Genomic DNA, 16,903 nt, shown 5'->3' with positions numbered 1-16,903 from the left:
CCTTATTCGTGGGGAATTCTCGGTGGTAAGATAGCCGCCATCTTGGAAAAACGAAGTGCTGTATATATTGAGTACCTCATTTTAGTAAAACTTTAGTCATAAAATAGCAAATATTATGTATATAGCTGTCTTATATAAAGCGAAATTATTTATTTATACTATATTTCAATTATAGAAGATTTTAACATCAATGTGTGCCATATTATTGCAAAAAAAATTATTAAATGTGGATGAGATATTTCATAAGTGGTGAGAATAAAATACAGCTCTCATACAAGTACTTCTCTGTGGTACGTTATTTTTGGCCACATTTATTTAAACTTAACAAATTAGCAAAAAATTCATTTTTGTTAGTTTTTACTTAAATTATTACAAACAATTATATTTAAAATACTTTGAATGGCAAAGCTTGGAAGTACACAAAAGTTTTATAAGCTTGAAATGATACGTGGTTGCCGCCTTATTAAACATTTTTAAAACAAAATATGTCATAATCATATTGAATAGGCATTTCAAACCATCGGGTCCAAGGTAACAAGAGTCAAAATCGTCATTTAATACTAATATAAGATTTTTTATGAAATTTATAAAAAGCTCAAAAGCTTTTACTAAGTTTGACGAATCCTCCACTTTTTATTTTTTAAAAGTATAGGTGTCTTCAGAGATCTACCCTTTCTCGAATAATGTTAAAGACAGCAAATAATTGTGCATTTTAAAATATTCATTATACATATAACCATATAAATATGAAAATGAACTTCTCTGAAGGATATCGTTTTCAATTATATCAATTTCCATACAATGTCTAATAGATTGCTGACTATCTATGGAAGACATTGCCAAAGCTTGAAAAGTTTACCTAGAACAATATTTAAAAATTAGTTGAATCGCGTTATACACTTGTACATAAAATATAACTAACTTATCAATAAATAACACTTAATACCACCATAAAATTTAATAAATATCCGAAATAATTTAAAATAATTCCAATAATAATGAAAAACTTTATTTTATTTAATAATTATTTAAGTACTGTTCATCGGACTTTAAAAGTTTTGTGAAGATTAAATGCTAGCACAGCACCCTAATTACCACAATTGTAGCAAAAAAGCGTAGCACACAACCCAAGTACGCCTCGGTGGTGTGTTAAAAGATGAAAATCAATGTAAACAAAAAAAGGTTTTCTACTGTATATACTGAGCAGTGTAGGAACAAAACTGCATTATCAAGACAGTCAAGCAATCAATTTTGTTAAAATAATTTTCTCTCCTCATTTGCTACAGCTGTTGAACAATTCTCACAATACACTTGTTTGAAAGAAGTGAAAGTGTATGGACGTGTTGATTTGGTTTATTGGACTTTGAAGGTAGTACAACAAAAATGTCTGGGAAATCGACACCAGTGAAATCAACTTCACAGCAACAGGGACTAGCGGTCAAAGGTTACCTTTTTGTATACAATGCAGCACAAGTGGTTGGTTGGAGTTACATCCTCTTCCAGTTAGTGAATTACTATTTGCTGCAAGGACCTGAATTCCGGGCTGGATTGGAGCTTTGGGACTACACCCGTGTTGCAGTAATCGTTTTCCAAAATGCCGCATTTGTTGAAATATTAAATGCAGCCTTTGGATTGGTAAAATCAAATCCAGTTATAACAACATTCCAAGTGCTAAGCCGAATGATAGTCGTCATCGGAGTCGTTATGGCTACACCAACGGGGAAAGTGTCACCTGGACTGCCGATAGCTCTGTTTGCGTGGTCTGTAACTGAAATCATACGATATGGCTACTACGCTCTTAATATTTTAAATTGTATGCCATACATTGTGGTTTTTCTACGCTACACAACATTTATAGCGCTTTACCCAATTGGTGTAACCGGTGAGCTGCTATGTTTTTGGTGGGCACAAGGATATGCCAAATCAAATACCATTTGGTCATGGCAAATGCCAAATAAATGGAATGCCACATTCTCATATTTCGCTTTGCTCTGGATTGTGATGCTCTTGTATATTCCATTATTCCCACAAATGTATCTACATATGTTTGCACAACGCAAGAAGATTTTAGGTGGAAACGCCAGTAAAACCCAACAAGGGAAAAAAACTAATTAAGTAATATGTATGTATATTTATCTTTTATATTATTTTCTATTTGAATATGTATGTATGTACATAAAGCAATATATTTTAACTACGCCTCTTGCAAAACACTTTTTGGACTTTGCAAAACCTTTGGCTCATTATGCAAACGTTATTAAGTTGCATTCAAAACACACTTAATACAAAACACATCGAATAATTTATACGAATTATCATTAGTTATACGACCACCGCTGAATGGCTATTCACCCTTCACCTCTTCAACGTGTGCAGCTATAATTAAATACAGCTAGTGTTTTTTAAGCTGATGATAAGTTGTTAATACATTTGTTGTTTGTACTATCCCGATCACATACTTACATAGGTAGTATCAATATTGTTTAGCTATGATTTTTGTAATGACTTTAAGCAAATATAAAATGCATAAATAAACATAAAAAATTGTGTGTGTATTTAACTCATCGGAACGTGCGTATGACGCAAACCATAGTGCAGATGCTGTATTCATAAATATGGGCATAACCGCAGCTTGACATAGTTGGCAATGTTGTCTACTTTATTTCAGTTAATACAATATTATGCTTCGACTAAACAGTTTGTGCATATGCGCATACATATGTATGTGTAAATCAAATCGGTTCTTCGTTTGCTTCTGTAAATTCATCTCAAAAATATCCGTGATCCATGCTTTTAAATAAATATATACAAGTAAACTTTTTTTTCAAATTTAATTGAAGTATATTTAAACTGATTGTTATTATATAATATTTGCGTGTATTTATGACATGCATGTAATTAATAGCTCTTAGTTATTATCTAAGTGTTACGAAAAAATATACCGTTATCTTTTAGACAAACGTTTTTCCATTTTCAATACAAAACATTCAAAATTGCCACCACTTTTATAAAACGACAACATTTTCTTACTAACAATTGTAGGTACAATCCAATACAGTCCCTCTGACCCAATAATGGTGACAAACCATAATTAATGCTGTGACCATTGAATATTTTTCAAATCAATACCTTCTTGAACCATTTCCCAGAGTGGCGACATTTCACGTAGACGTTCTACATGTTTGATACATTTGTCAGCGGTGTAATCAACTTCTTCAATGGTTGTAAAACGGCCAATACCAAATCTGAAAAGATACAACATAAATTTAAAGTTTTATATATCGTTAACCAAATATAATTAATTCTAGAAAAAATTGCTAATATTAACCTTATGGAACTGTGAGCCAAATCCTCATCGGTGCCTATGGCACGCAACACATAGGAAGGTTCCAATGACGCCGAAGTGCATGCCGAACCACTTGATAGTGCAACATCTTTTAAAGCCATCAACAGTGATTCGCCTTCCACGTAGGCAAAAGACAAATTTAAGCAACCACTGTAAGTCTGTTCAGGATCACCGTTGCGAATTACATGAGTCAGTTTCTGTGTTATACGATCGTACAAACGTTTTGATAGAAAATCGATCCATTTTTTATCATAGTCCATTTCTTTCAATGCAAGATCGCATGCAACACCAAATCCAACCACCAGTGGTGCGGGAACAGTGCCACTGCGTAGGCCACGTTCTTGCCCACCGCCACTTTGGATTGGCTCAAGACGTACACGTGGCCGACGTCGCACATAAAGTGCACCTATACCTTTTGGACCGTATATTTTATGGCCCGATATAGACATTAAATCGACATTCATTTTGTTTACATCGAGGGGAATTTTTCCAACTGCCTGGGCCGCATCCGTATGGAAAAATACTTTGCGCGAACGACAAAGTGCACCAATATCAGCTATCGGCTGTTTAACTCCTGTTATAATGTTAAGTGCATTTTTTTATTCTTTCTCCTTAATATAATATTAATTTTGTTTTTAAATGTTTAAACGTACCAATTTCATTGTTAACAGTCATAATGGACACTAATGAGGTTTCCGGTGTGATAGATTCCTCTAATTGTTGCATGTCAATGATCCCATTTGATTTAACCGGCAAATATGTCACCTTGAAGCCTTCGTTTTCCAATGCACGACAGGAGTCTAGCACACATTTATGCTCTGTTTGTGTAGTAATGACATGTTTTTTCTTGGTCGCGTAAAACCTGGGAATTTAAAAATAAAACAAAAACGTATAAGTAGAGATATAATACTGATAATAATGACTGCATATTCGTTTTATACCTAGCAACACCTTTGATTGAAATATTATTACATTCTGTAGCTCCTGAAGTAAAAATGATTTCTTTCGGTTCCGCACCAATTAACCTGGCCACCTGTTCTCTTGCAGTTTCTACGGCCTTTTCAGATTCCCAACCATATGCATGAGTACGAGAATGTGGGTTTCCATAGTAATTCGTCATGTACGGCAACATGGCGTCTAATACGCGGGGATCCTATACATTAAATTTATTAAACAATAGAAATAACTATACAAAAATATTTAAAACACTACATACCAATGGTGTGGTCGCCTGAACGTCAAGGTATAGTGGTCTACCTTCAACATGCTCTGCTTTTATATTGAAGCGTATTTGCTTTTTTCTAAAGTCTAAAATTCAATTTAATGTAAAAAATATATACAAATGTTGGGATATAGGATTTAGCAATTAATAAATTTTACCCTCAGATGTTGCGGCCGGCTTTGCTTCAGTAGAGTTAAATCTATTGCTCGTAATAGCGCAACATAACGGTGCTCTTTGGTTGACTGTCAGCACATTTGAAGCGAGTACGTTCTTAGGAATTTTTCCAAGTAGTTGGAACATTTTATAAAATTTTATTAGATAATTTATTTTCGACCTATGTAGTAATTGTTTTCTAACAACTCAGATTTCACAAGTTTTCGCTGTTATCAAACACGCCGTATGTTAACCAGCTGATATAACGAAAATGCGCAGTTAAGAAATAGAGAAAAAAATTTTACACATAGATGTCACCACTGTATTTCCAATCAGATATTTTTATTTAGTGTGATTATTTTTTTTAAGTAATGGAAACAATATTTTCGTATTACTAACCAATGAAAATAAATCTTTGAGTATTTTAAACTACTTTTTAACATTTATAAATAAATTACAATGTTTTATATTTAAGGTTCAATGTTTTCTAAGAATGGCAATGCTTTATCATTCTTTTTCATCGTGCCTTCACTGTTCAGATAGCTAGATTTCTTATTTCTTGTCACATCCATTCCTCCAGGAGACGAAAGTATGGCATCAATTTTACGCACAGGAAAATTTCTTCGCTATTTCGCTGGTTTTACGCGAAATTTTGTCGTCGATTCAGTAAGACAAAGTGAAAATGGAAGCAGTCTGTTACAAAGTTCAGCAAGCGTTGGCATACAATTCCAGCAGTAAGTAAATAAACCCGGCCGGTACTCCTCCCTCATCATAACATTACGCAATACAAAAGTACTTTTGTGAAATAAAATATTTTCAATTCACAATTCTCCTCAGTGCAATAGAACTTTCTAAGAGTTTAGTTTTGTATGTTGTTGCTTTCAAGAAAATTGCTTTTGCTCAGTAAAAAGGTTTTAAATATTATCATATGTTTGTGATCTTAACCTAAAAAAAATGTAATACTTATGTTTGCACATTTCTAGTGGGTTCGCCAGTAACCCAGCTGCCAAGTCAGATCTTAACTTGGAGAAACAAATACGTCGCTTAGACCAGGATGTGCGTCGTGTCGGAAGAATTTCACGTCGCGATATTGAGGAAGTTCTTGAAGAGATACGTACCCACAGGTCAGCAACCAGTTCACAATCTTTGCTCGTTATACGATGCTGTGGTAATTTGGTGCCAGAAGAGATGCCTGAAGTAAGAACAGCACTTGTACAGGAGATCTGGAAGACACTCAACGCTTTAAATGTGCCAATGGATATATCCCATTATAATGCATTACTTCGCGTGTACTTGGAGAATGAACACCATTTCTCTCCAACAGACTTTCTTGCCGAGATTGAGTCAAAGAATATTGAACCAAATCGCGTGACATATCAGCGTTTAATTGCAAGATATTGTCAGCAAGGCGATATTGACGGCGCTACTCGTATATTAGAGTTTATGCGCTCAAAAAATCTGCCCGTTAACGAAAATGTATTCAATTCGCTCATACTTGGTCACTCCCAGGTAAGTTAGCGACAGAGAATTTTGATTTGATTTATGAATAAATGTATATTTTTAATTTAGGCAAATGATTTAGAGTCAGCGAAAGGGATTTTGTCTGTAATGAAACAGGCTAATTTGGAGCCAAGCGCTGATACTTATACCACGCTATTATGTTGCTATGCACGTCATGGTGACATTGATGCTATACTACGTACGCTGGATGAATGTGAGAAAGCAGAAATAATCTTGCTTGACAAAGATCTTTTGGACATCGTTTACGCACTGAGTGTTAATGGGCACGCCGATAAAGTCGACCCTGTGCTGGCAAGGCTGCGCATATCGACTGGATTCAACCAAGATGCTGTAAATATTATATTGCGTTTGATCAATAAAGGCTTTGAGGATGTGGGTCTACAAATTTTGCGTACAATGCCACGTGCTACTAGACCTGATGGGCAATTGGTGGATACCGGTAACTTTTTCATCAAACAACTTGTGAAAGTAAACCGTCCCATAGACAAAATCTTAAGCATATGCAAAGTTTTGCAAGATGAAGGTAGGAATAAAATATTGTTATAACATTGTTAGATGTGTTTTATATCTACATATATTAACATGAATCATTATTATTAATTTTTAATTTCAGGTCTTAACCCTAAAGCACTTTTAATCGCCACTGAAGCTGGTCTAAGTAACGGTGCGATTTCCAATGCACTCCCTCTCCTGCGCGAATTGAAGAAAGCGGGCTTACCTATTCGTCAACATTATTTCTGGCCCTTGATTTGCTCTGCTGAATCAAACCAAATCATCAGTATTGTACGTCACATGCAAGATGAATTCAGCCTAAATCCCAATTCTGAAACTTTACGCGATTACGTCATTCCGAATTTGAAAGAGAAAAACTGGGATAAAATCGTGACAATTTTACGTGATGCCGGTATATCGAGTGCTAATGCAGCGGCTTCTGTTGCATACGCATCTCTATCCACAAATCAACTTAAGTCCACCGCCAATATTATGGAGTCATATCGCGCATTTTATTCACCCCAGTTATTCAGACAGCCACTGATGCATGCGTTGTCCGCAACAGACGATTATGCCTCGTTTGTACGTGTGGTCAGACAGCTGCACGAGAGCGTTCAGAGTCGCCCAAATGGTTCTCAACGCGCCGAACAAGAGGAGAGTGCTGAAAACCAAACAACGGGTGAAGTGGTTGACAATGAAGGCGCTAACCAAAGCTATGATATTGTTGGTGCTGTCTTAAATGATGTTTGCACATATTTCCGCCGCAATAGCGTAGAAATATTGGGTAACATACTGCCTAGGTTGGTGAAGGAGGGCTTTACAATTAGCAATAAGAATGCTGCGCGTATTTCAGAACGCTTGAGTTCCGAGCTGACAACTGAGATTTCCGAAAACTTGGGTAAACTCAGCTCTGGCGATCTAGAACTTTCCGCGCTTAAAACTGCAGAACCGCGCAAACGTAGTTTGGATTCATTAACTGTTGATGGTAAATATAAATACGTATACATATCTATATATGCTTCTATAAATTTAAATTATATTTTTAGAATTGGAACGCTTCATTGCTAACGTCGAAGCTAAAGGCGAAAATGCTAACAATTTGAAGCGTCAATTACTCAATGCCTGTTTCCGTGCTGGCAATTTGGAAAAGACTCTGCAAGTCATTGCGAAATTAGAAGCTGAAAATTACACCATACCAACTGGTATATGGGCGCAACTGATAGATCTCTATGCGATTGAGGGTAAAACAGCAGAAGCACTGGAGCAATATGAGAAAATTAAAACCAAAGACACGGAATTCTTATTAGACAATCTCAAAACCGTACACATCACAAAATTATTGATTGATGAGGAGCGCTTCGATGAGGCCATTAAATTCCTAGAACGTAATAAGAAAGCTGAATTGGTTTCAGATGCCGATGGATCTTTTAGCTACACATCAACTGTTTGGCGTTTATTAAACACGCTTGCCGAAGCCGGTAGCGCTGATAAGCTGCAACAACTGTTCGACACACTAGTCGGTGGAAATTATATCTATCCCACTAATGTGCTTTTGGGACCATTGATAAAGGTACATCTTACAAACGACGACATCACGAAGGCCATGGAGTCATTTGAACAGATCTGTGAAAAGTACAAGTCAACACCGTGGAAAAATGAACTCGCATGCCGACTGATTCAGAAAGAGGATGCTGCCAATTTGCAAAAGTTGACCGATTTAAGTACAAATATTCATGGCGAAGTTAACAGTCTGTATGATTTGGTATTTTCATTCGTTGAGTGTGGACGTATACGTCAAGCGAGAAAGATTTTAGAGACACCCGGTCTTCGCACGCGTCCACAACGTATTAACCACGCATGTGAGCGTTATAAAAACGAAGGCATGGTAGAGCCTCTAGAAGGTCTGGTAGAAGCGACCAAAGACCTCAATCATATAGATCGTAACAAAATCTACTACAATTTATTGTTGAGCTACTGCAACTCCGAGGATGCCGAAAAGGCTTTAGGCTTGTGGACTAAAATGCAGGAAGAAAATATTGCACCCACTGATGTGTTCCTCATTAAATTAGCAGACCTGTTGAACAAGAAGAACACTAAAGTGCCATTTGTTGTACCAAAGACAGAAGGAGTTGCTAAAAATAAAAACGTCGAATCGGTTGATGCTCCTAAGAAAGCAGCACCCAAGCCTACAAATAATATATCCCTCCTGAGGAAAGCTATAAACGGTGGAGATATTGACGCTGCACTTAACTTAAAAAATCAATTGCACTCAAGCGAAACCCTGAGCGTCACTGATCTTTCGCATCTCATCGAACATTTGGTGCGTGCTGAACGTCTAACGGAAGCGACGAAATTCGTAAATGAGTTGCTAGCGGGTAATCGTTACCCCATTCCAAAAATATTCAAATTTTATTTGAATAAAATCGCTGCATCTGGTGATGTGCAAACATTGGAGAAAATTGGTGCGCAATTATCCGACGATGGAAAGAAGATTGTCTCATTCGATAATCGTTTTTGTCATGCCAACATTGTAGCTGGTAAAACGGAAAACTATTTGAATTCGCTATATGAGCAGATTTCTGCAGCGAATTCCATCGAAGAGGCTGCTAAACTTGCAGAGAAGTTTCCGCGCGGTGGTGCTCTTGGAATTTTGCAACAGAAACCTGAAGAATTGCCGTTATGTGAGTATATTTATTTATATATATATTTTCTTAAAAGTCTAATTTCAAAATTTTGTTTTCTTTGTAGTCCAAAAAATCGCTGAAAAATATGCTGAACACAATCAATTGGGTCCAGTGAATGTACTTTGGATGCATTTACTTTCTCTGGGTGATGAAGCAGCATCGAAAGCAATATGGGATAAACATCTTTCGAATGCCCCACGCCTTATGTTCCAGCGTGTACTGCAGACGGCGCGCGAGCAAAAAGACGAAAAACTCGCACTAACGGTTATAAATCAATTACGTGAATCGAAGATTTCCGAAGGAGCTATTGGTAATGCATACTCTTGCTTGATTGACATTCACACGACCAACAAGAGCTTAGATAAAGCTTTGGACACGCTGAAAACGGCCATCAAAGATATTTGTTTGGAGAATATAAATCGTACTGCTCTCTTGCGTCTGAAAAATGCTTTACAAGAAGAAAATAAGGAATTTCCATATGAAATTCCCGAGAAGAAGTCACAAAAGGACAGTAGCAGCAGTTCACAGTCATCGGATGATGATGTTACTCCGAAGCGACCTGAGACAAGACCAATTACACGACCAACTAAGTAATAGGAATATATTAAATATGTAGCATCTAATATTACCGCATAATTTTTGCTTTTTATTTTATTTTAAATAAATGCTAAGTATTCCATGTTGATATATATGTTTTGTTTTTATAAAATAAACTTTGAAAAAAATACGAAAGCAAAATATTTGATGGAAGAAGTTGGCAGGTCTCAAAGTATGACCTCAGGTATTCAAATGTATTTTCTGCCAGAGAGTAAAAAGAATTCTTAAAGTAAATGGGCAATTTTGTATATACATACAATAATACAGTAAAGAAGTTTAATTTTCACACTGATGTCGTTTTAATTGAATTTATCGCTGGCATACGGAAACATATCAAATTTCGCAAACAAAACTCATATGCAAATAAAAATTTAACACAAGAACCCTTTAGTACCAAAAGCAATATATTTGAAAAGAAATGTGTCAACCGTTTATCATAGTCTGGCCACCTTAAACATAAATCGATAAAAAATACGGTTCAACATATCGGTGTTGTGCGAAATCGATATATTTTGATCATCTGGATTTGTTTTGCATTGAAAATTGTAAAATTTGAGCCAATTTATAAGTGTGCGTTTGGTTTGTTCGACATATTATTTGTAAAAAAAATTCAGTCAGTTGAATATGGCAGACAGTGATACTGACAGCAGCTCATCTAGCAATGGGAGTGAAAGTGGAACTTCTTCATCAAATTCATCGTCTTCTGCTGATTCGGCACCAAGTCCAAAGCAATCGCCTGAAAAAAAAAGTTCAGAACTTATGGAGAATGGAAAGGATTGTGATACCACGTCATTAACTTTGTTACAAGAAAAAAATTCTACAAAAACAGGCGATGATTGTTCAGCTGAGGAAGTTCATGTAAAAAATTGTGAAAAGCGACAGGATAATGATGAAGTGAGGTTAACGAACATATCAAATTCCACAAGTTCTGAAAGAAAAGAAGTGTTGAGCGATTCCAACGTTGCGGATAAATGTGAAACAACGGAAAATAAAACGGCGGGAGAACTTGAAGAAGGAGAATTGAGTAATAATGATGAAAATGCTAAAGTAGTCAACGACAAGGTAAAAGAATCAGAAGAGTTAGAAGAATCGAATAGAAGTACCAAGACAGCAGTTTCAGTTCCTGTTAAAAACATTGATGAAACCTACAAGGTACGTTTTTTGATATTTTTTAATAATTACTATAAAAATTAATCAACATTTCTTTAGCAGGACAAACTTACCGAAAGAAAACTGGACTCAAATGTCATCAAAAATTCAAATTCTGATGAAAAAGATAAAATGCCGAAAACAAAAGACGTACGTAGTACTAACAAATCCCGTCGACGATCACGATCCCGTTCCCGAGATCAAACAAAATCATCTAGACGTAGCCGTTCTCGTAACCGCTCTGTTTCTAGGCAACGCTCACGATCTCGTTCGCGTAAACGATCTCGTCGGTCAGTATCCTTAGAAAGACGACAAGAAGAACGTAAGAGGCGTCATGCGGAACGTGAGCGCTATGAAAATGAAGATCGACAGAAAAAACGGAGAGAGAGAGGTAAAAGCCTTAGCGTTGAAAATTCGCCCAAACGTAATAAACTGTCACCAAATCGCAAAGATAAAGCCGATAATAAAAATGATGAAAATGACAATGCTACGGTCACTGACCCAAAAGCAAAAATTACCGAACGCCAACGACGCACCGTAGACCTTTTAACATCACGTACAGGTGGTGCTTATATACCACCGGCTAAGTTACGTATGATGCAAGCCGAAATAACCGATAAAGCTTCAGCTGCCTATCAGCGCATCGCATGGGAGGCACTGAAGAAATCCATCCACGGTTATATCAACAAAGTGAATGTAGACAATATAGCTATTATAACGCGCGAACTACTAAAGGAAAATATTGTGCGTGGTCGTGGTCTACTTTGCCGTTCCATTATACAAGCGCAAGCAGCATCACCAACATTCACACACGTCTATGCAGCTTTAGTATCTATAATAAATTCGAAGTTCCCAAATATAGGAGAATTATTACTTAAGCGCTTGGTTATACAATTCAAACGCGCATTTCGGCGCAATGATAAAGCGGTTTGCTTATCATCGTCACGTTTCGTTGCTCATTTGGTGAATCAACGTGTGGCACACGAAATTCTCGCTTTGGAGATACTAACACTGTTGGTGGAAACACCTACGGACGACTCTGTGGAGGTGGCTATTGCCTTTCTAAAAGAATGCGGCATGAAGTTGACTGAGGTTTCGTCGAAAGGCATCGGTGCTATCTTTGAAATGCTGAAAAATATACTACACGAGGGTAAATTAGATAAACGCGTGCAGTATATGATTGAAGTAGTATTTCAGGTACGAAAAGACGGCTTTAAAGACCATCAGTCCATAATTGAGTCGTTAGAGTTGGTGGAAGAAGATGATCAATTTACACATTTGCTAATGTTGGATGAGGCCACAAATCCAGAAGATGTTTTAAGTAAGTAATATTAAAAATCAAATCGCTTCAGTAATCTTTTTTTTATTTTTATTGAAATAGTCTTAGTGTTTATAACTTCTTTATTATTTATAAGTTCTCCAAAAAACGAATCAATTTGTTTCTCTTTCCTTTTACAAAGATGTCTTCAAATTCGATGACCAATACGAAAATAATGAAGAGAAATACAAAGGTCTTTGCAAAGAGATATTGGGAAGTGACGCAAGTGGTAGTGAGAGTGGTTCAGGATCTGGCAGCGACTCGGAAAGTGGCTCTGGTGATTCATCAAATTCGGAAAATGCAGAGGACGATGGTCAAAAGACAGCCGGTGACATTATCGACAATACAGAGACCAATCTAATCGCTTTACGCCGCACAATTTATCTGACAATAAACTCCAGTCTCGACTATGAGGAATGTGCGCATAAATTGATGAAGATGCAGTTGAAGCCAGGACAAGAGATCGAACTTTGTCACATGTTCCTCGATTGTTGTGCTGAACAACGAACATACGAGAAATTTTACGGCTTATTAGCGCAAAGATTTTGTGCCATTAACAAAATCTATATTGCACCTTTTGAAGAGATATTCAAAGATACTTACCAAACAACGCATCGTTTAGACACAAATCGCTTACGCAATGTGAGTAAATTTTTCGCACACTTGCTATTTACGGATGCCATTGGTTGGGATGTGTTGGAGTGTATTAAGTTAAATGAAGATGACACGACTTCTTCGAGTCGTATTTTTATAAAGATTCTCTTCCAAGAGTTAGCCGAATACATGGGACTTGGGAAACTGAACATTAAACTGAAAGACGAAGTCCTAACGGAAAGTTTGGCAGGACTATTCCCTAAAGATAATCCCAGAAATACACGTTTTGCTATTAACTTTTTCACTTCGATTGGCTTAGGCGGTTTAACTGATGAATTGAGACAATTTTTGAAAAACGCACCGAAATCAGTGCCGGCCATCAATGCTGAAATTTTGGCAGTTAAGCCAGAAGAGAGCAGCTCTTCAAGCTCATCATCTTCTACCGCGAGCTCATCAAGTTCATCAGAAAGCAGTTCCTCCAGTTCTAGCGAATCGTCAGACTCAAGTGATTCAGAAGATGAAAAACGAAAGAAGAAAAAACGTAGTAAAGCAAAAACAAATACAAAGAAAAGCAACAGCCGGGATACCAAAAGAGACAAGGTAAAGCTAAAGGCTGATTCAAGAAAGAGAAAAACCAAGAAAATCAGCTATAATGACAGTAGCAGTGATTCTGATGATTCAACTGACTCCAAGAGCAGTGCAAGCGATAATGAGAGTAGCAGCGCAAGTAGCAGTAGCACTGACGATAATAAGCGTAAGCGTCAACGAAAAAGCAGTACTAAAAAGTCCAAAGATTCTTCCAGCAAGTCAAAGAAAAAGTCGAGTACAGTAAATGAAGACAAACTGGAAAAAGTGAAACGAAATGTGCGAAATGACGACGAGCAAAGTAAGACATCGCATAAAACTAAAAAAAATAAAAAGGACAAATTGAAAAGGAATGAACGTATGGAGGATGAGAAGAGTAGAAACGATGAACGATATGCTGACAAGCATATGGAGCAAAGACGGCGTAGAGATAAGTCACCTTCAGACAGAGCGCGGGAAGATAAAGAACAGATACGTGAGCGTAGAGAACGTGCCAAAGAGCGTGTTCATTATTCTGATGAAGACCGTCGTAAGGATCGCGAGAGCAGACGTCAACGCAGCCGTAGCCGCAGTCGCAGCCGTGAACGCAGTCGTAAAGACCGTAATTATTATGACAAACGTAGTGTACGTTCGATGCGTAATGGTTCAAAGGAACGCGGATAATCGTTTAAGTTAAATGAAACAATAGGCTTCAATAGGCTTGCGACCTAATGTGAACTTTTTATGTTAAAAAACTGATATTGTACAAGTCAAGAAATATTTTGAAAAAAGTATATTCACTAAACTTTATCAGGATAAGAGCTAGAATTTTTACTTACATACAAATTTCTACACACATAAATCTTTATAAATTAAAGCAGACACAAAAGAAATTTTAATCAGTCAAAAATTACTTGAGTTCGAAAGTTGATTACTTTTTTTAATGAAATTTAAATACTTTGTTGTAATTTGAATTTTCAGATACCAAATTGTAATGCTAATCTTTATGACTATTCATAGCCTGTCGTAGTTCATCTACTGATATCAATTCGTTTGCACGTTTTAATTTATCTTGCGCAGTATGCCAGATGTTATCAAATTTTTCTGCATCTAGTAAACGTTTAAATATACGTCGCAGTTCCGCTTTGGGGCGCAACTTTGCGAAATCACTTGGTGCAAGTCCAAAATGCATAGGAATGTCCGGAGATATAACATCTTTAACAGTTGTGGGTTCTTCTGCATGCTCCGGATCTAAGGGTTTTAATGGTACAGCTTCAACTGGCGGTTTGTTTAGATCTCGACACAGTAGACGGTAGGTGGTGTCTTTGTTATAAATATTCGGTGGCATTTTAGATATATTACCAGTTTTTGGTATTGGGTATTGTACATGTATCAATTTCCATAGCTCCTCATATTTGACGCCTTCTGTTGGTAGGCCTTCGTTTTCAATCAATTTGAAGTGACGTAGCGCTGTAGTTATCTTTTCCGAATTACAATAGACTCCCTCCCGTCTCAAGATGTCGAATAATTGCTTCAATGTTAATAGTCCTGTTTTGTTAATGTCACCATTCTCCAAAGCCAGTTTTAAATCTAGCATATGAAAGTCGGCGCGTTCGAATAGTTTCTGTCGAACCTTATTTATATGTCCCAATGCAGTTATCAGTGGGCTCGTTCGTTCACACTGATCTTGTATTTCCATTAAAGCCTTCACATTGCATTCATCTGCGCCAGAGGGTGCACCGAATGACATTTCGGGTGTTATATAACGATTTTCTCTGTTAACAAAAAATAGTTAAATTTGTTTCTCAAGTCCTCTGTGTTATAAGATAAGCACAGATACTAAAAGTCTTTAGTAAGCTACTATCATTCAGAAAACCAAAATAACATTTGAATATACATAAAATCTCAAACAAATTTACAGCTAAATTAACAATAGATAATGCAAATCTGCCTATTTTACTTTAAAAGTGCAATTAAAAATAGAAGTTTATACTCTAATTTCCTTTACCTATAAATGCTGCGCCCCAAACGTCCTAAAGTCCTTTCAAGATATTGTTTTTGCGCCTTACTTATAACGATCAGATTATCACATTGTTGAATTGCCCTTTTAACATATTTTCCGTTGAAGTCCACATCGTAAATTATACCAAAGTGATTATGCTTGTCGAACGGTTTTTTGTAACTAAGATTTTTAATTTTTTTTTATTTTTTAATTCGAAATGTTTCTATGAAAACGTATACTTAATGCACTACTTACTGTCGACTTATTTGCTCCGAAGGTAAGTAATGCCCATGACTGATAACATACTTCTCATGCCAACGCACATATTCGCGGTTCACTTCATCTGGAGACTTTCTTGGTAATATGAGATCATATAATGATTCGGATCGCATTGTTGTGTCCCCAAATGTAGTATTATCGTTGGTAATATTTTCTGGTTTCGAATCTAATGGAAAAGCTTTACCAAGTTCGGCCTTCTTGAAATACATATTTTCGGCAAATTTTTCACGGAAAACAACAAATCTGCTCTTTTTCAATTCAGGACTAAGCAATTCCTTTATGTTTTCTTCTGGTATATATCGCTGGAAGGGGAACACATCGTTGCTTATTTTCTTGTTACTGAGGCGACATTTAGTGTGTAATATATTTTCCGCTGCCTCTTCCGTGGAGTATATTTTGAGCGCATCTTCAGCTTTCTCCTTCGAGATAAAACATTTTCCAGCTGCCCGCAATGTGGGATTACGATCTACATATTTACCACAATTGCTCATGTTCGCAATTAAAAATTAGAAAAAAAGCGATTTTGCAAACACAATATTTTATTAAAATTATTGTTAAATTTGTCTATTGTCAAGAAGAAAATTTTATATTTTTATTTTGAATTATGGTAAACCATTGAAGTAAAAATAAACAAATATGACTGAGCCATCATTCAATTATATTTATAATTTATCATTCAATCATGACTCAGTACAATATAAAAGTATAGAAGAAGATATTTCATAATAATTAAAATTTGTACAACAGAGGTTATATTGCACCAAAAACAATTTAGAATTTACCTATATTACCTATTCAGCGACCACTTGGGCACGACTGCTGGACTTTCAAACATGACATGAGCTCGCTGAACAATGAGCACCTGTGCTGTTGCGATCTCGGCGTATTATAGATGTTCTTACTGGAGACTTGGGAGTCGCCAATGCTGTTTGGAGGAAAGTGAGGTGTAATCATCTAAACATTTCATCTATTCCTATTACTC

General features: G+C 36.4%; 5 protein-coding genes and 1 long non-coding RNA gene across 7 annotated transcripts; 3 read left to right on the top strand and 3 right to left on the bottom strand.

Annotated features, from left to right (window-relative positions):
• Nucleotides 1-1,214: 1,214 nt before the first annotated feature.
• Nucleotides 1,215-2,213, top strand: LOC105218507 (very-long-chain (3R)-3-hydroxyacyl-CoA dehydratase hpo-8). The gene has a single exon (XM_011194127.3). It carries the CDS (start codon nt 1,384-1,386, stop codon nt 2,113-2,115), a length of 732 nt encoding a protein of 243 aa, XP_011192429.1. The 5' UTR covers nt 1,215-1,383; the 3' UTR covers nt 2,116-2,213.
• Nucleotides 2,214-2,308: 95 nt separating this feature from the next.
• Nucleotides 2,309-4,983, bottom strand: LOC105218508 (cysteine desulfurase, mitochondrial). The gene is made up of 6 exons (XM_011194129.3): nt 4,727-4,983; nt 4,563-4,654; nt 4,288-4,499; nt 4,000-4,208; nt 3,329-3,920; nt 2,309-3,245 (listed from the first exon to the last, which is right to left on the bottom strand). The coding sequence occupies exons 1-6, from the start codon at nt 4,866-4,868 to the stop codon at nt 3,092-3,094; spliced, it is 1,401 nt and encodes a 466-aa protein (XP_011192431.2). The 5' UTR covers nt 4,869-4,983; the 3' UTR covers nt 2,309-3,091.
• Nucleotides 4,984-5,254: 271 nt separating this feature from the next.
• LOC105218509 (leucine-rich PPR motif-containing protein, mitochondrial) lies at nt 5,255-10,107 on the top strand. Its single transcript, XM_011194130.3, has 6 exons — nt 5,255-5,455; nt 5,705-6,230; nt 6,291-6,765; nt 6,856-7,719; nt 7,781-9,415; nt 9,483-10,107. Exons 1-6 carry the CDS (start codon nt 5,313-5,315, stop codon nt 10,010-10,012), a joined length of 4,173 nt encoding a protein of 1,390 aa, XP_011192432.2. The 5' UTR covers nt 5,255-5,312; the 3' UTR covers nt 10,013-10,107.
• On the bottom strand, nt 9,860-10,188 carry LOC128920538 (uncharacterized). The gene is made up of 2 exons (XR_008470620.1): nt 10,048-10,188; nt 9,860-9,977 (listed from the first exon to the last, which is right to left on the bottom strand). It is a non-coding gene; the product is annotated as an uncharacterized LOC128920538 (long non-coding RNA).
• A 330-nt stretch (nt 10,189-10,518) lies between these two features.
• Nucleotides 10,519-14,434, top strand: LOC105218511 (pre-mRNA-splicing factor CWC22 homolog). 2 transcript variants are annotated; one of them, XM_011194132.3, is made up of 3 exons: nt 10,519-11,167; nt 11,225-12,485; nt 12,625-14,434. In XM_011194132.3, exons 1-3 carry the CDS (start codon nt 10,640-10,642, stop codon nt 14,322-14,324), a joined length of 3,489 nt encoding a protein of 1,162 aa, XP_011192434.2. In that variant the 5' UTR covers nt 10,519-10,639; the 3' UTR covers nt 14,325-14,434. The 2 variants fall into 2 exon arrangements, with proteins under 2 accessions (XP_011192434.2, XP_011192435.2); XM_011194133.3 differs by having other exon boundaries at nt 10,520-11,167; nt 11,228-12,485.
• LOC105218510 (EF-hand domain-containing family member B-like) lies at nt 14,349-16,558 on the bottom strand. Its single transcript, XM_011194131.3, has 3 exons — nt 15,898-16,558; nt 15,649-15,822; nt 14,349-15,415 (listed from the first exon to the last, which is right to left on the bottom strand). Exons 1-3 carry the CDS (start codon nt 16,410-16,412, stop codon nt 14,638-14,640), a joined length of 1,467 nt encoding a protein of 488 aa, XP_011192433.2. The 5' UTR covers nt 16,413-16,558; the 3' UTR covers nt 14,349-14,637.
• Between the last annotated feature and the right edge of the window lie 345 nt (nt 16,559-16,903).

The sequence above is a fragment of the Zeugodacus cucurbitae genome, chromosome 3 (genome assembly GCF_028554725.1).
Source record: "Zeugodacus cucurbitae isolate PBARC_wt_2022May chromosome 3, idZeuCucr1.2, whole genome shotgun sequence".
In the NCBI taxonomy this organism is placed as follows: Eukaryota; Metazoa; Arthropoda; class Insecta; order Diptera; family Tephritidae; genus Zeugodacus; species Zeugodacus cucurbitae.
This window is presented reverse-complemented; position numbering and strand designations above follow the sequence as displayed.

What these genes read in the sequence shown, in the direction of transcription:
- LOC105218507 (XM_011194127.3), top strand. Translation starts at nt 1,384, where the DNA reads ATGTCTGGGAAATCGACACCAGTGAAATCAACTTCACAGCAACAGGGA.
- LOC105218508 (XM_011194129.3), bottom strand. Translation starts at nt 4,868, where the DNA reads ATGTTCCAACTACTTGGAAAAATTCCTAAGAACGTACTCGCTTCAAAT. An exon ending in GACTGTTAACAATGAAATTG is followed by an intron (nt 3,921 to 3,999) that starts GTACGTTTAAAC and finishes ACATTATAACAG; the next exon opens with GAGTTAAACAGCCGATAGCT. An exon ending in TTGGCTCACAGTTCCATAAG is followed by an intron (nt 3,246 to 3,328) that starts GTTAATATTAGC and finishes GTATCTTTTCAG; the next exon opens with ATTTGGTATTGGCCGTTTTA.
- LOC105218509 (XM_011194130.3), top strand. Translation starts at nt 5,313, where the DNA reads ATGGCATCAATTTTACGCACAGGAAAATTTCTTCGCTATTTCGCTGGT. An exon ending in GTTGGCATACAATTCCAGCA is followed by an intron (nt 5,456 to 5,704) that starts GTAAGTAAATAA and finishes GCACATTTCTAG; the next exon opens with TGGGTTCGCCAGTAACCCAG. An exon ending in TCATACTTGGTCACTCCCAG is followed by an intron (nt 6,231 to 6,290) that starts GTAAGTTAGCGA and finishes TTTTTAATTTAG; the next exon opens with GCAAATGATTTAGAGTCAGC.
- LOC105218511 (XM_011194132.3), top strand. Translation starts at nt 10,640, where the DNA reads ATGGCAGACAGTGATACTGACAGCAGCTCATCTAGCAATGGGAGTGAA. An exon ending in ACATTGATGAAACCTACAAG is followed by an intron (nt 11,168 to 11,224) that starts GTACGTTTTTTG and finishes ACATTTCTTTAG; the next exon opens with CAGGACAAACTTACCGAAAG. An exon ending in AAATCCAGAAGATGTTTTAA is followed by an intron (nt 12,486 to 12,624) that starts GTAAGTAATATT and finishes CCTTTTACAAAG; the next exon opens with ATGTCTTCAAATTCGATGAC.
- LOC105218510 (XM_011194131.3), bottom strand. Translation starts at nt 16,412, where the DNA reads ATGAGCAATTGTGGTAAATATGTAGATCGTAATCCCACATTGCGGGCA. An exon ending in TCGGAGCAAATAAGTCGACA is followed by an intron (nt 15,823 to 15,897) that starts GTAAGTAGTGCA and finishes TAAAAATCTTAG; the next exon opens with TTACAAAAAACCGTTCGACA. An exon ending in TTGGGGCGCAGCATTTATAG is followed by an intron (nt 15,416 to 15,648) that starts GTAAAGGAAATT and finishes TTTTGTTAACAG; the next exon opens with AGAAAATCGTTATATAACAC.